This window comes from Anomaloglossus baeobatrachus, chromosome 5 (genome assembly GCF_048569485.1).
Source record: "Anomaloglossus baeobatrachus isolate aAnoBae1 chromosome 5, aAnoBae1.hap1, whole genome shotgun sequence".
NCBI lineage: Eukaryota > Metazoa > Chordata > Amphibia > Anura > Aromobatidae > Anomaloglossus > Anomaloglossus baeobatrachus.
Window position 1 is genome coordinate 163,483,550 of NC_134357.1, and position 12,857 is coordinate 163,496,406.

The 12,857-nt window shown below is 41.8% G+C and overlaps 1 protein-coding gene across 1 annotated transcript in view; it reads left to right on the forward strand.

Moving 5' to 3' along the window:
• SNCG (synuclein gamma) overlaps positions 1-12,459 on the forward strand; it is a 37,303-nt gene extending 24,844 nt beyond the window's left edge. The window contains exon 5 of the mRNA XM_075349002.1: positions 10,524-12,459. Within this exon, the coding sequence (XP_075205117.1) occupies positions 10,524-10,544 (21 nt within the window). The 3' untranslated portion in view covers positions 10,545-12,459. The remainder of the gene's footprint in view (positions 1-10,523) is intronic.
• The last annotated feature ends 398 nt before the right edge of the window (positions 12,460-12,857 follow it).

Consider the following 12,857-nt stretch of genomic DNA (forward strand, 5'->3'; position numbering starts at 1 on the left):
AGGACACGTACACCCGGCTTTAAAGTGCGCAGGCCTGGAAGTCCAGGACTTTTGATCATGCGCACTGAGCTGAAATCCAGCATGGGGCATGGTCGCAGCAGAGATCAGTGAGATCGACAATTCCTCTGACGCGGCACATTCATTAGCATGTTAGCACGCCCACAAGGCTAGCATACTATGGGGGCCAACTAGCCAAGTGAAGTAATGCCCTTGAGATTAGTCACTGGCCTCATTAGCATATTATAAAGGATCTTTTGAAATATTTTTTTCTAAAGATCTCTTTATCTATGCTATTAGATACAGAGATTGTCAGGCAGGGATTAGCAATATGCACATATGCACCCAGAACTGCTCATGGCTCTGGGTGCATATTGCACCTGAAAGGTTCCCTTTAACAGGAATCTATTTATGTATGCACATAGCTCTCTCGAAGACATGACCAGCAATATTTTCACATGGCAAGTCTATTCCTTAGTTTTTAGAAATCAGAATTCAAATGGATATGCAAATTAAGCTGAAGAACTATTTGTAGATTTGAAGCCTCTGTCATTCCAGCTCTATTGCCTACCCAGTATCACCCCCTCCTCTGCTTAAGGCTACATTAACATGACCGTTCCGTTTTTGCAGTCTGTAAAACACGGTCCGTCTTTTTCACGGATGCATCCGTGTGGCATCCGTTCCGTTCCGTATACAGGCCGTGTGTCATCCGTGTGCCTTCCATTTTTTTTGTGGACCGCAAAACATAGAAGCAGCTAGATAGATAAATAGATGAATAGCTAGATATAGATAGAGGGATAGATAGATAGATAGAGGGATAGATAGAGAGACAGAGAGATAGATAGAGGGATAAATAGAGGGATGAATGAATGAATGAATGAATGAATGAATGAATGAATGAATGAATGAATGGAGAGATAGATAGAGGGATAGCTAGAGGGATAGATAATAGATGAGAAAGACATATAATGTCCCTCTCCCCCAGTATTTTGTAATCTTGCACCCTTTGGTGCCTTCCATGTGGCACTAAAGGGTGCTTAGCCTTGTATTTAGCCAAAAAATAAATAATTAAAAAAAATGACGTGGGGCCCCCCTATTTTTTTGTAGCCAGCTTGAGTACAGCAGATGGTTACAACCTGCAGACCACAGCTGGCAGCTTCACCTTAACTGGTAATCCAAAACAGAAGGCACCTCACGCTGGTTTTTTAAACTAAATAAATAATTTAAAACAAAAAACGTGGGGTCCTCCCCAAATTTGATCACCAACCAAGGTAAAGCAAATAGCTGTGGTCTGGTATTCTCAGACTAGGGAGGTCCGTGGTTCTTGGACCCTCCTCAGCCTAAGAATAGCAGACCGCAGCCACCACAGAAGTGGAGCATCCATTAGATGTGAAAATCCTGTTGCTTTTCCTCAGCTCTACCCGATGCGCTGGTGCAGTGGCAAATATATGGGGTTGATACCAGATGTATAATGTCACCTGGCATCAAGCCCTGGGGTTACTGATGTCACGGCGTCTATCAGATACCCGACATCAGTAACCCAGTCAGTAATTAAAAAAAATACACAACAAACAAATTTTTATTTGAAAAAAAACTCCCCAACATATTGCCTCTTTCATCAATTTATTGAAAAGAAAAGATAAATCCGGGTCTGGCATAATCCAATAAGGAGGTCCCACGATGATCCATACTTTCTGTCCCAGTCAATGAAGAACAGAATGTTCCCCATTGGCTGGGAGAGCAGTGCAGTGACCTGAGCTAACATCAATAGGTCATCCGAGGTCATCAGCCGAGGTCACTGCAGGCCATGACCAACACTGACTTCAGGAGGTTAACGAGGTACATTACCTGCAGTAATGGAAGCCGCTGCACTCCTGACATCAGCGCGGGTCACTGAGTTCTATGCCCACCGCATTCTCAGATCGTGACGTCACCGCTAGTCATAGTCTCAAGCCGCCCACCATAGGTGATATGAGAACGCGGCTGTCAGTGACAAGCGCTGTCGTCAGGAGTGCAGGAGTTCATCACTGTAGGTAATGAACTTTACTAACCTCCTCACGGCAACGCTCATCATCCCCACGGCTACTTGCATTGCGGGCAGATGCTACACTGCAGTGCGGGCATATGCGGACACATTCCAGTGTGGGCACATGCGGACACACTGCAAGTGTGGGCAAATGCTGACACACTGCAGTGTGTGCAGCCGTGGGGCTGGATCGGGACACAGACTGCACGGGCACCTGACGAAGGTCACATGGAAGTGCTTCCATGCGGCTTCTGGGGATTTTACTGGCCCTTTTGAGTTGTATTGAGTCACGGTCCGTTATTATGGAACAGAATAGGACATGTTCCATAATAACAGAATGTATAAGTGAAAACTGTGGAAAAAGAAAGCGCAATAGGGTCTTACCCCAATATATATAGGGTGAAGCAAAGAATAATCCTACTCACCAATTCGGGTTGTGACAGTCACAACACCTATAGCAGCATGTAACACCAAGTCCCGGCAGCGGTCCCCAAGAGGCAGATAACAGAGAGTAGTAGAGAATGGGTTTCACAGCCGCGCCAAAAGACTACTGGATTCTTCTCAGATTAATGTTTCTTTTATTTCATAACAGGTCAAGTCTACGCGTTTCAGGAGAACACAGCTCCCTTCTTCAGGTGGGTGTGCTCTGACCTCATTCCATGAGGTATATAATGGTGTATAGGCTCTCTATACAGCAGATTTGATGATTCTTTGCTGGTTTGTCCTGAAGAAGGGAGCTGTGTTCTCCTGAAACGCGTAGACTTGACCTGTTATGAAATAAAAGAAACATTAATCTGAGAAGAATCCAGTAGTCTTTTGGCGCGGCTGTGAAACCCATTCTCTACTACTCTCTGTTATAATAACAGAATGGACATACGGTACCGGATGTGTTTTTTTGTAGGATCGGACGAACACGTAAGTGCTTCCGTGTGCCATCCAATCCTAGACAAAAGACATTGAAAAGATGGTCCTGTCCGTGGGTCCACAAAAAAAACAGAAACTGACCAGGACAGATGGAACGGTCATGTGAATGAGCACTAACAGACACTTTATATGCCTGTAGTCACATAGCACAGAGGCTATTGGTTAATCATGAGGAGGTGGCCGTGAGTGGGGAATCGAGCTGGAGTGACAGAGGCTTCAGATCTACAAATAGTTCTTCAGCCTCAGTTGCATTTCAATTCAAATGCTGATTCCTTAGTAACAGAAAAACAAACTGTCCATGTAAGGGTCAGCACACACGGAAAGTAATACAGAGCGAGTGGAATGAGATAAAAAAAATCAGACCAGTATTACTCCATGGGGCAGCTCCCTTGAGCGATTTTTTTCTCAGCCCTAATTGGACCGAGAGAACAATCGCAGCATGCTGCAGGTGCAATGCGATCCCGTTTCACTCGCACCCATTCAAGTCTATGGGGGCGAAAGAAACATCACATTGCACTCGCATTACACCAGTATAACACGAATGCAGTGCGATTCTCGCATAAGCTGGCAATAGAGGAGATGGGGAGATAAATCCCTCCCTTTCCTCCGCAGAGCAGGTGATCTCCTCCACAGCGCAGGCGCACCCTCCACAGTGCCGCCCACTAATCCGCAGCTGCGGTCTGAATGCACGATCGGACCACAGTCGCGTGACACTTGCATGACACTCGGCTCCCGCGGTGCTGTGAGCGTGTGCCGAGTGTCATGCGAGGACTCGCACAAATCCCCGTGTGGTCTCAGCCTAAAGGTATTTTTGGACTTGTCTTTAAAAGAGCTACATACACATATAAATAGTTTGGAAGATGAAAGTCTGTTACAGATTCCCTTTAAAGTGAAACTATATACTACTGCTTTTTGAATACACAATACAAATGTTTGTTGTTGTTGAGTTTTTTTTATCAAAGTTTTTAACTCTAGGATGCAGTTCATAAAAATGTCCACCTGGAGTGCTCATCTCCAAGTTTTGACATGTTGAAAGTCAGGGCATGTGTCATTTACTCATAAAAAAGAATGCACTTTTGGCTGCTGAGTGGTGATATTTATTAGGCATATGTGACAGAGGAATTAACAAGTAATATTTTTTTATGATGTATATATGACAGCTTTTTACCTAACAGAACAACACTGTAAAACTTGAGACATTTCACAATAAATTATCTAGTTAAAAGAATCCTTCAGTTGGAGAGAATAATGTGAATATTTAATACAAATGCGTGGTACATTATAGCAAATTCAGGATTGTAAGAGATTGAGAAGTATAGTGTTATTTACTGATCAATATAATAAATAATATTTATTAAAGTCTGTCACCCCCGATACTCAAAGTAAACCATTTATGCATTCATATACTGTAGGCAGAGGTTAATCTTGATTTTCCTGCACTAGGAGCAAAAACTTAGTTTGGCTATACACAGCTTACAGTCCCATACTGACTAAAGCGGGCTTTACACACTGCAATATCGGTACCAATATCGCTAGTGTGGGTACCCGCCCCCATCTGTTGCGCGACACGGGCAAATCGCTGCCCGTGCCGCACAACATCGCCCAGACCCGTCACACATACTTACCTGCCCGGCGACGTCGCTGTGACCGGCGAACCGCCTCCTTTCTAAGGGGGCGGTCCGTGCGGCGTCACAGCGACGTCACTGAGCGGCCACCCAATAGAAGTGGAGGGGCAGAGATGAGCGGGACGTAACATCCCGCCCACCTCCTTCCTTCGCATAGCGGCCGGGAAGCAGGTAAGGAGAGCTTCCTCATTCCTGCGGTGTCACACGGAGCGATGTGTGCTGCCGCAGGAACGAGGAACAACCTCGTTACTGCTGCAGTAACGATAATTGAGAATGGATCCCCATGTCACCGATGAGCGATTTTTCACGTTTTTGCAACGATGCAAAATCGCTCATCGGTGTCACACGCAACGGCATCGCTAATGCGGCCGGATGTGCATCACCAATTCCGTGACCCCAACGAGTTTGCATTAGCGATGTCGTAGCATGTAAAGCCCCCTTAACTTGTGCTTCTTGTTCTCTCAAGGTTCAGTGAAAAATTACTACTTCATTAAGAATAGCAGGGGGAAAAAAAAAAGCTTATTTACACGTGACACGTGACACGTGACTCCCATATTCCCGCTCACAACTCTGTTGGCATTAGGGATTGAAACGTCTGTTAATGAAAATTAATATTCACCCCATTCTTTGCCCACATTCCCATCCAACCCTCTGTGCCGGCATCAGTGATTTAGTCAGACTTCCATATTACTGTCTGAGGATCACAAAATAAAATATCTTCGGACTGGCTGTCTGCTCTCCTTACCTGAGCGTGAATGCTGCATGGAAATACACACTGAGTTGCACGTGTCAGAAGAGCCACTGGCCAGTCCAAGGAATGCGATGCAATCCTTGGGCAGTAATATGGCAGTCTGACTGAAGCACTGATACCGCCACAAAGTGGGGGAGGATATTAACAGCGGAAGTAGGTGCATATTCATTTGCCATTAACACATGTTCCAATCACTGATGCCCGCACAGAGGGGCGTGCTGGGGAAGAGTTAAATATTATTTTGCCATTAACACACTTTCCATTTTTCATTAACACACGTTTCAACCACTGACTCTGGCACAGAGGGGTGGGCGAGGAAGGGGTGAATATTCATTTTTCATTAACTAGCCAGTATGTGACTATAAACCTCCATTGCTTATAACTACAAAACGGGGCAACATACACCAATACAAGTTACATATCCTGATAGGGCTGCCCATGATTTATTTCAGGTTACTTTGATAGTATGATATGCAACTAGAACTTATTTTTGGAGTAGAGCGTATATTATAAGTATAATCCAAAAAGAATCAAATATCCTGCTGGGGCCCATTTCAGAGGTTGGAAAACACATTCAAAATAGTGGGAGGGGAAAAGGACCGGCATATATGAATGAATGTTGTGACTGTATGCGGTGTAGAGAAGAAATTAATATAAAAGAGAGAGTGTATGAAGAAATGTGGAGGGAAGGAGAAGAAGAGAATAAATGTAAAAAAAAGTAATACAGGGTGCACCATCACATTATGGGTGTCACGTCCGAGCATTCTTACATGAACAGTGTCCTGGAAAATGGATTAGTCATCGTGGGACAGTTGAATGGCCACCAAGGTCTTCCGATCTGATCCCCTTAGACGTTTATCTTTAGGGTCATCTGAACGCAATTGTCTATGCTGTGAAGATAGTAGATGTGCAGCATCTGAAACAATGGATACTGAAAGCCTGTGCTAGCATTATTTCTGCAGTGTTGCTATCAGTGTGTCAAGAGTGGGAGAAGAGGGTTGCATTGACAATCCAACACAATGTGCACATTTTATAAGTGGTCATAAAATTGTAAATAATTGATGAACGAATTTACATTTACGTAAATGTAAACGTACAATTATGTTTGTAATAAAAAAAAATTATAGTCATAGCTAAAAGTGTTGGCTTTCCTGAAATTGTTTGAGAAAATGAAATATTTTTCCCAGAAAATTATTGCAATTACACATGTTTGTGATGGGGTCCTTCTCCCATATCACACAATCAACAGAGCGAGAGATGGCTGTACAATCCAATAAGCATTTATTCCAAGCAAATCAAACGGTCCATAACATAATCCACAAAACAGAGGGTAAAATTAGTACAGGTCTCCAGGTCTCTCTCTGAGAAGTCGCAGCTTCTCCCAGAGGATCATTACTTCTCCCTTCAAGTTCTCCAACAGACTGACTGTTACGGGGGGCTGTCTGATAATAACCGAAAGGAGTATCAGACAGTCAGGGTCCACCGTGCAAAGACTTTGCTGCAGACTATGGCAGAGTGCAATACCTCTGTTAACTCACAGAAGGATATAATAAGTAAGTAAAGCAATTCCTCCCTTACTTGGAGGGTGTGTGAAATGATCTCTGTTAATAATCACAGAGACAAAGGCAATGTGTGCGAAATGGCACCTACCTAGGTCCGCTCTTCTAGTGGTGCAAAAGAGACGAACAGCAGCATAAGCCGCACAAAGCTCCTACCTGCGTTCGCTCCACTAGTGTGCGAGGACACGAACCACTAGATATGGCACCTGCCTAGGTCCGCTCTTCTAGTGGTGCAAAAGAGACGAACAGCAGCGTAAGCCGCACAAAGCTCCTACCTCTGTTCGCTCCCCTTGTGTGCGAGGATACGAACAACTGCCAGACGCAGTATAAGGAACGTTACCCTAGCGGCAACGTCCACCTACGAGTAGAATCACAAGGCCCAGCCAGACCATGTGCCTCAGGCACCTGCCTATGTCCGCTCCCCTAAGAGGTAAGGATACGGACAGCAGCCGAAGCTGTAAGGTATAAGAACGCTACCCTGCCGGTAGCGCTCACCTAGCATAGACAGAGGAATGCCTAGAGGAACGCGCACAGAGCGTCTACTCATATGCATGAACCAAGAGGACTGAGCACCATGCAGCGTGTGTCAGGGTCTTATATAGACTCTGTGCCTCATCCAAGATGGAGGACACCAGAGCCAATCCGCTGCCAGAACGACAGGAGTGACGTCATGCTGGCCTATCACCGAGCAAGACGTCACAAGCACATGACCAGCGACCAATCGGCATAGAAGGTGTCAGAGACATGTGACCTCGTGTCAGCGATGATGTCACCCGCACATGTGCAATGGCTCCAAGATTGGACTTAGTCTCCGGCGCTCGCACATGTGCAGTAGCAAGAAATCTGGACATAGTCTCCAGTGCTCGCAGCAACTGTAACACTGACTCTTCCCCCCAGGTAAGCAGAGAGTTTACAGTAGGTGGATCCCAGGCCCCCTCCCCCAGACTTAGGGACAGGAAAACTACAGGGGATAATTACCTACAGACAATACAATGTACACACAAGCAATACAAATAATGGACAGTGAACCAAGCCTAAAATATGAACCTACACAGCATGATACACAGTACGCCATATTCCACCATCACAATGTTTTCTTACAAACATGTTTATTTCCTTTGTGTGTATTGGAAAAATGGAAAAACACAGCACAAAAAGAAACAGAGACAAAAATGCAAATTGGACATAATTTCACAAAAAATTCCAAAAATGGGCTGGACAAAATTCTTGTCATCAGGAACTTAATATTTGGTTGCACACCCTTTGGACTGAATAACTGCAGTCAATGGCTTCCTATAATTATCATCAAGCTTCTTACACCTCTCAGCTGGAATTTTGGACAACTCTTCATTTGCAAACTGCTCTATGTCTCTCATATCTGATGGGTGCCTGCTACCAACAGCAATTTTAAAAACTCTCCACAGGTATTCAATAGGAATTAGATCCATATTCATTGAGCCACTTGAGAACTCCCCAGCACTTTGTTTCCATCCATTTGTGAATGCTACTTCAAGTATGTATAAGGTCATTGTCCTGCTGTAAGACCCATGACCTAGACGCAAACCCAGCTTTCTGACACTGGGCACTACATAGAGACCCAAGAACCTTTGGTAATCTTCAGATTTCATGATGCCTTGTACACTGTCAAGGCACCCACTGCCCAAGGCAGCAAAACAACCTCAAAATATTAACCTCTACCATATTTGACTGTATGTACTGTGATCTTTTGTTTGTAGGCCTCAATACATTTTCAGTACAAGTGGAATAATGTGCTTTACCAAAAAGCTCTATCTTGGTCTAATCTGCTACAAAATGCTTTTCCAAAAGGATTTTGACTTACTCATATACATTTTGACAATATTCAGTGTAGCTTTATATGTTTCTGTGTCAGCAGTGGGGTCCTCCTGGAACTTCTGCTTTACCATTTCATTTCATTCAAATGTTGACGATTGTTCACGCTGACACTGTTGCACCCTGAGCCTGCAGGACAGCTTGACTTTTTTGGGAACTTGATTGGGAGTGCTTATGCACCATCTGGACTATCCTATGTTGCAACCTTTCATATTTGTTTCTCTGCTGTCCATGTCCAGTGAGGTTAGCTACTGTTCCATAGGTTACAAACTTCCTGATTATGTTGTACACCAAGATTTCAGGTCTTATAACTTTGAGATTGTTGATATTTTTCAACAATTTTGGTTCTTAATTCCTCAGATAGTTTGCTTCTCTATTTGTTAACCATGCTTACTGTGGCAAACACATACACACAGTGGAAACATTGATTCAACTTCTACCCTCTTTATCTGGTTTCAAATGTGATTTCCATATTGCCCACACCTGTTACTTTCCACAGTTGAGTTTGAACAAACATCACATGCTTGAAACAAAGTAGTTTACCCACAATTTTGGAAAGATGGCAACATTTTTGTCTGCCCCCTTTCTAGGGTTTTGTGTGAAATTATGTACAATTTGCCTTTTTTCTCTAATTTTGTAAAAATATACACAAAGGAAATAAACATGTGTATGACAAAAAATGTGTAATTGCAGTAATTTTATCAGAGAAATATTTAATATTGTGGAACAATTTCAAGGTTACCAACACTATGCCATCCATACATGTACAGTATTTTATGGCGATCAGAGAAACCTTTCCTGTTCTCTCTCCTTGGGATCTGCTGCAACACCACCAGGGATCAGACAAATCTTATCTTGGGCTTGTAACTCATTAGATGCCTTTGTCAATTGCAACTGTGACATATAGAGTACAAGATAAACAACCTTTTCTGCTTTTTTGGGAAATTAGCATGTACACTTCTATGGGATGCCTTCCTAAAGCTTACATTTCAGAACCTGATAATAAATAGGAATTCTCTTGGTTCTGTAAGCTTATTCAATGGAATCACATCATTTTATTAACTGAAAATAGACAACTAATATGACAACTAGAGGTGATCAAACTGATTTGGATGACCAGGTTAGTATTCCAATGCCAATGGATTGGAACCCTGTGAAATATCTCTTACTTGATAATATCCAGGCTCCTATTTTGATTAGCCTGGTTGGATGTCATCCTTGAAGACTAATGCTTGCAGAAGGCTCGCCCAATGGCCACAGAATACTGACCTAGTGCTGGACCTGGTGAAAAAACATTGGTGTTGCTGTATATAGAAAACATAATTGCCAAACTTGGTACCAATCCAATTACTTTAATATTAAATATCCGATGATATGGTTTTAGTAAAATAGACATCAATATCACAATCACCTGCCCCATCCTGCTCTGTGTGTTCAGTATACCAGTCGTGGTAGTAACATGGTAACAGTAGATCTATAGTACTAAGGTAATGACTAGATAGAAAAATAATACACCTTTCTCCAACCCTTTCAAAATGTGCCATCTCTGTGAGTCAGTAGTGGATTTTATTTCAGTCCTGTGTGGTCATAAAGATAAAGTCTTCAATCCTTATACCAAAGATGTTTTTAATAGGTACATTCAACACCCATGATTGATCAGGGAATTTGACAAGCTGAAAGAGCATCAAAAGCAAAAGAGGGAAAATTGGGCAACATCGTGTGAGAAAATTAAGAGAAATTGCCAGTGATCTTAGACATTGTTATAAATGTATTTTCTTTCTTTCTTTCAGGCTGGTGATGCACAGTATTAGTCATTTCGTCTTATGTGCTGCCAAAATCCTTAAAGATCTATAGCTATACAAGAGCAGGAAAGCCATTAATTCCACAGCTGAAGATATCCAACCATCATCCATTGCTGTTTATCATGAAGATTTAAAACTTCACCTTCTTCTGATATATATGTTCACCCAAAGTAATATCGTAGCAGTTGTGAGAAAAAGTTTGCAAACCTTTGGGAATGTCTGGATTTCACGATTAAATCCTAAAATGTCAACTAAGCCATAGAGTCTTAATTGACAGCATTTAACAGTGCCATATTTTTATTGAGCAATTGGCTTAAAGAACTGAGTTTATTGTTGGTATAGCATGGGTGTGAATAATTTAGCAACCAGTAGAACATATGTATTGAACTTTATGAATGATACCCGTGGTCCATTTTCATATGGAAAATTAATGGCAGCCAATGATATGATTTGCTGCAGATTGTTAGCGTCTAATTATTCTTTATGACTCCGGCTCTTACTGAGGAACAGTGAGACATTTTTCTAGTTTGAGCATACAGTTGTCTTCATTCTACATAAGCGTTAAAGGGGTTGTCTGCTGCAGGACAAAGCCTGCTGAAACACTAAGGAGACCATAAATATATATGTTCACCTGCTGGACAGCACCATTTCCAGCATTGTCATGTGAATCATGCAGCCTGTCAGCAACCGCTGATGGACTTCAGCGCTCATCTGATATAACAGTCAATTGTGAGCACCAAGTCAGCACTGACATTGATGGAATGGCGCCAGCCTGGGAGGGGAGCATACTTTATATTATTTTCCATGTGGCATGCTAGCATTTAAGAGGGGATGTCTAATAGTGAGCGACCCAATGTTTTGCCTTACCTCTGCCATGATCTCTTTAAACAGGACCTGTCACTTGCTCAATAAAAATTCAATGATAGTTACAGTAAATAACTTAGAAAAATCCCTAACTTCACCTGATTCTGTAATTTTTTTTCCACTTTGCTCTGCATTACTCCATTGTAGAGAGATTCACATATGTTGCTTTTGGAGATCAACATTTGAAATTTCTGTTTGTAGACCAACCGCTTCTTAAGAGTCTTCTCTGGGAGTGTGCATATTCAACCCCTTCCTCCCAGACATTGGTAATTAGAGCATGGTCTCTGATCTGGCAGGAGTAAAAGAGTACACCTTAAAAGAAAACTGAAGACATGCCCAGTTTCTGTAAATGGAGATTTCACTTATAGCTCTTCAAAATTAATGAAGTGATTCAATGCAAAACAAACAAAAAATACCCCAACAGAATCAGGATAGAAGGTATTATCTTATTATCTTCATTTTTTTTTTAAGAAGATGACAGGTCCATTTTAAATTAGTCCCCTAAACACTGCTCAGTTTACTAGGTAACCAAAAGATTAATCTTATAGTGACCAGAAAGTAAGGTGTCTAGGGCAATAATCTGTCTGAAGCACACCCCACTACAATGATATACACAGGTAGAAGCAATACCTTCTAAGAGAGTGTTCTTTTTCACCATTTAACCTTTATATTATTCTTTATTTTGCACAATATCAGAATGTTGTAATGAAGAAAAGGTGATCAAAATGTGCATTTTGTAGAACAGAGGTCAATTATTTAGAACACCAAACGCCACTTGATTGTTTCATTCTCATTAGCATAGAGCATTAATATATTTAATTATCTTAATCATTTGTTCAGTAAAAATAAGGCAACTTATAAAAGGATTTTCTATATTATAAGTTGTAAAAATAATTAGAGCACATTTTGAATGAAAATTCATAAAGGAATCAAGAATATACCCATGGGTTCACTTTTTCCACAACTGTAGCACAGGTGTATTGAATCCCTTTGTACATTACTTGTTATTTATTTTTACTTTGGTTCTGTACTATATAAAAAAAATAAACATTTCACTTAATTTCTCAGTCTAGTCTTCCTTTGACATGGATTAAAAATGTTATTACTTACAGAATTTGTTATATCATCTACTCTATTTGTCATATTTGTCTTTTTTACGGCATCAGATGTAATAGTACGTAAAATGTATGGGGCAGACTCAGGTGCTGAGCCTGCACCGCATCCGGCGAGTGCTGTCTGTAGTACATAGCCACCCTCTGCTTATAACAGCAGCGACCAGAGATTGCTGCTGTTTAATCAATGAAAGGGAGTCTGACAACCCTAAAAACAAATGAAATTAATTACATAGGTACATGCTGTGTGCTATTATAGATTGAGTTTAAGAACTGCTTGCTCTGGCCAATAAAACACTAAAATCTATATTGCAATTTGATCTTTATGGTATCCCCTCTATAGCTG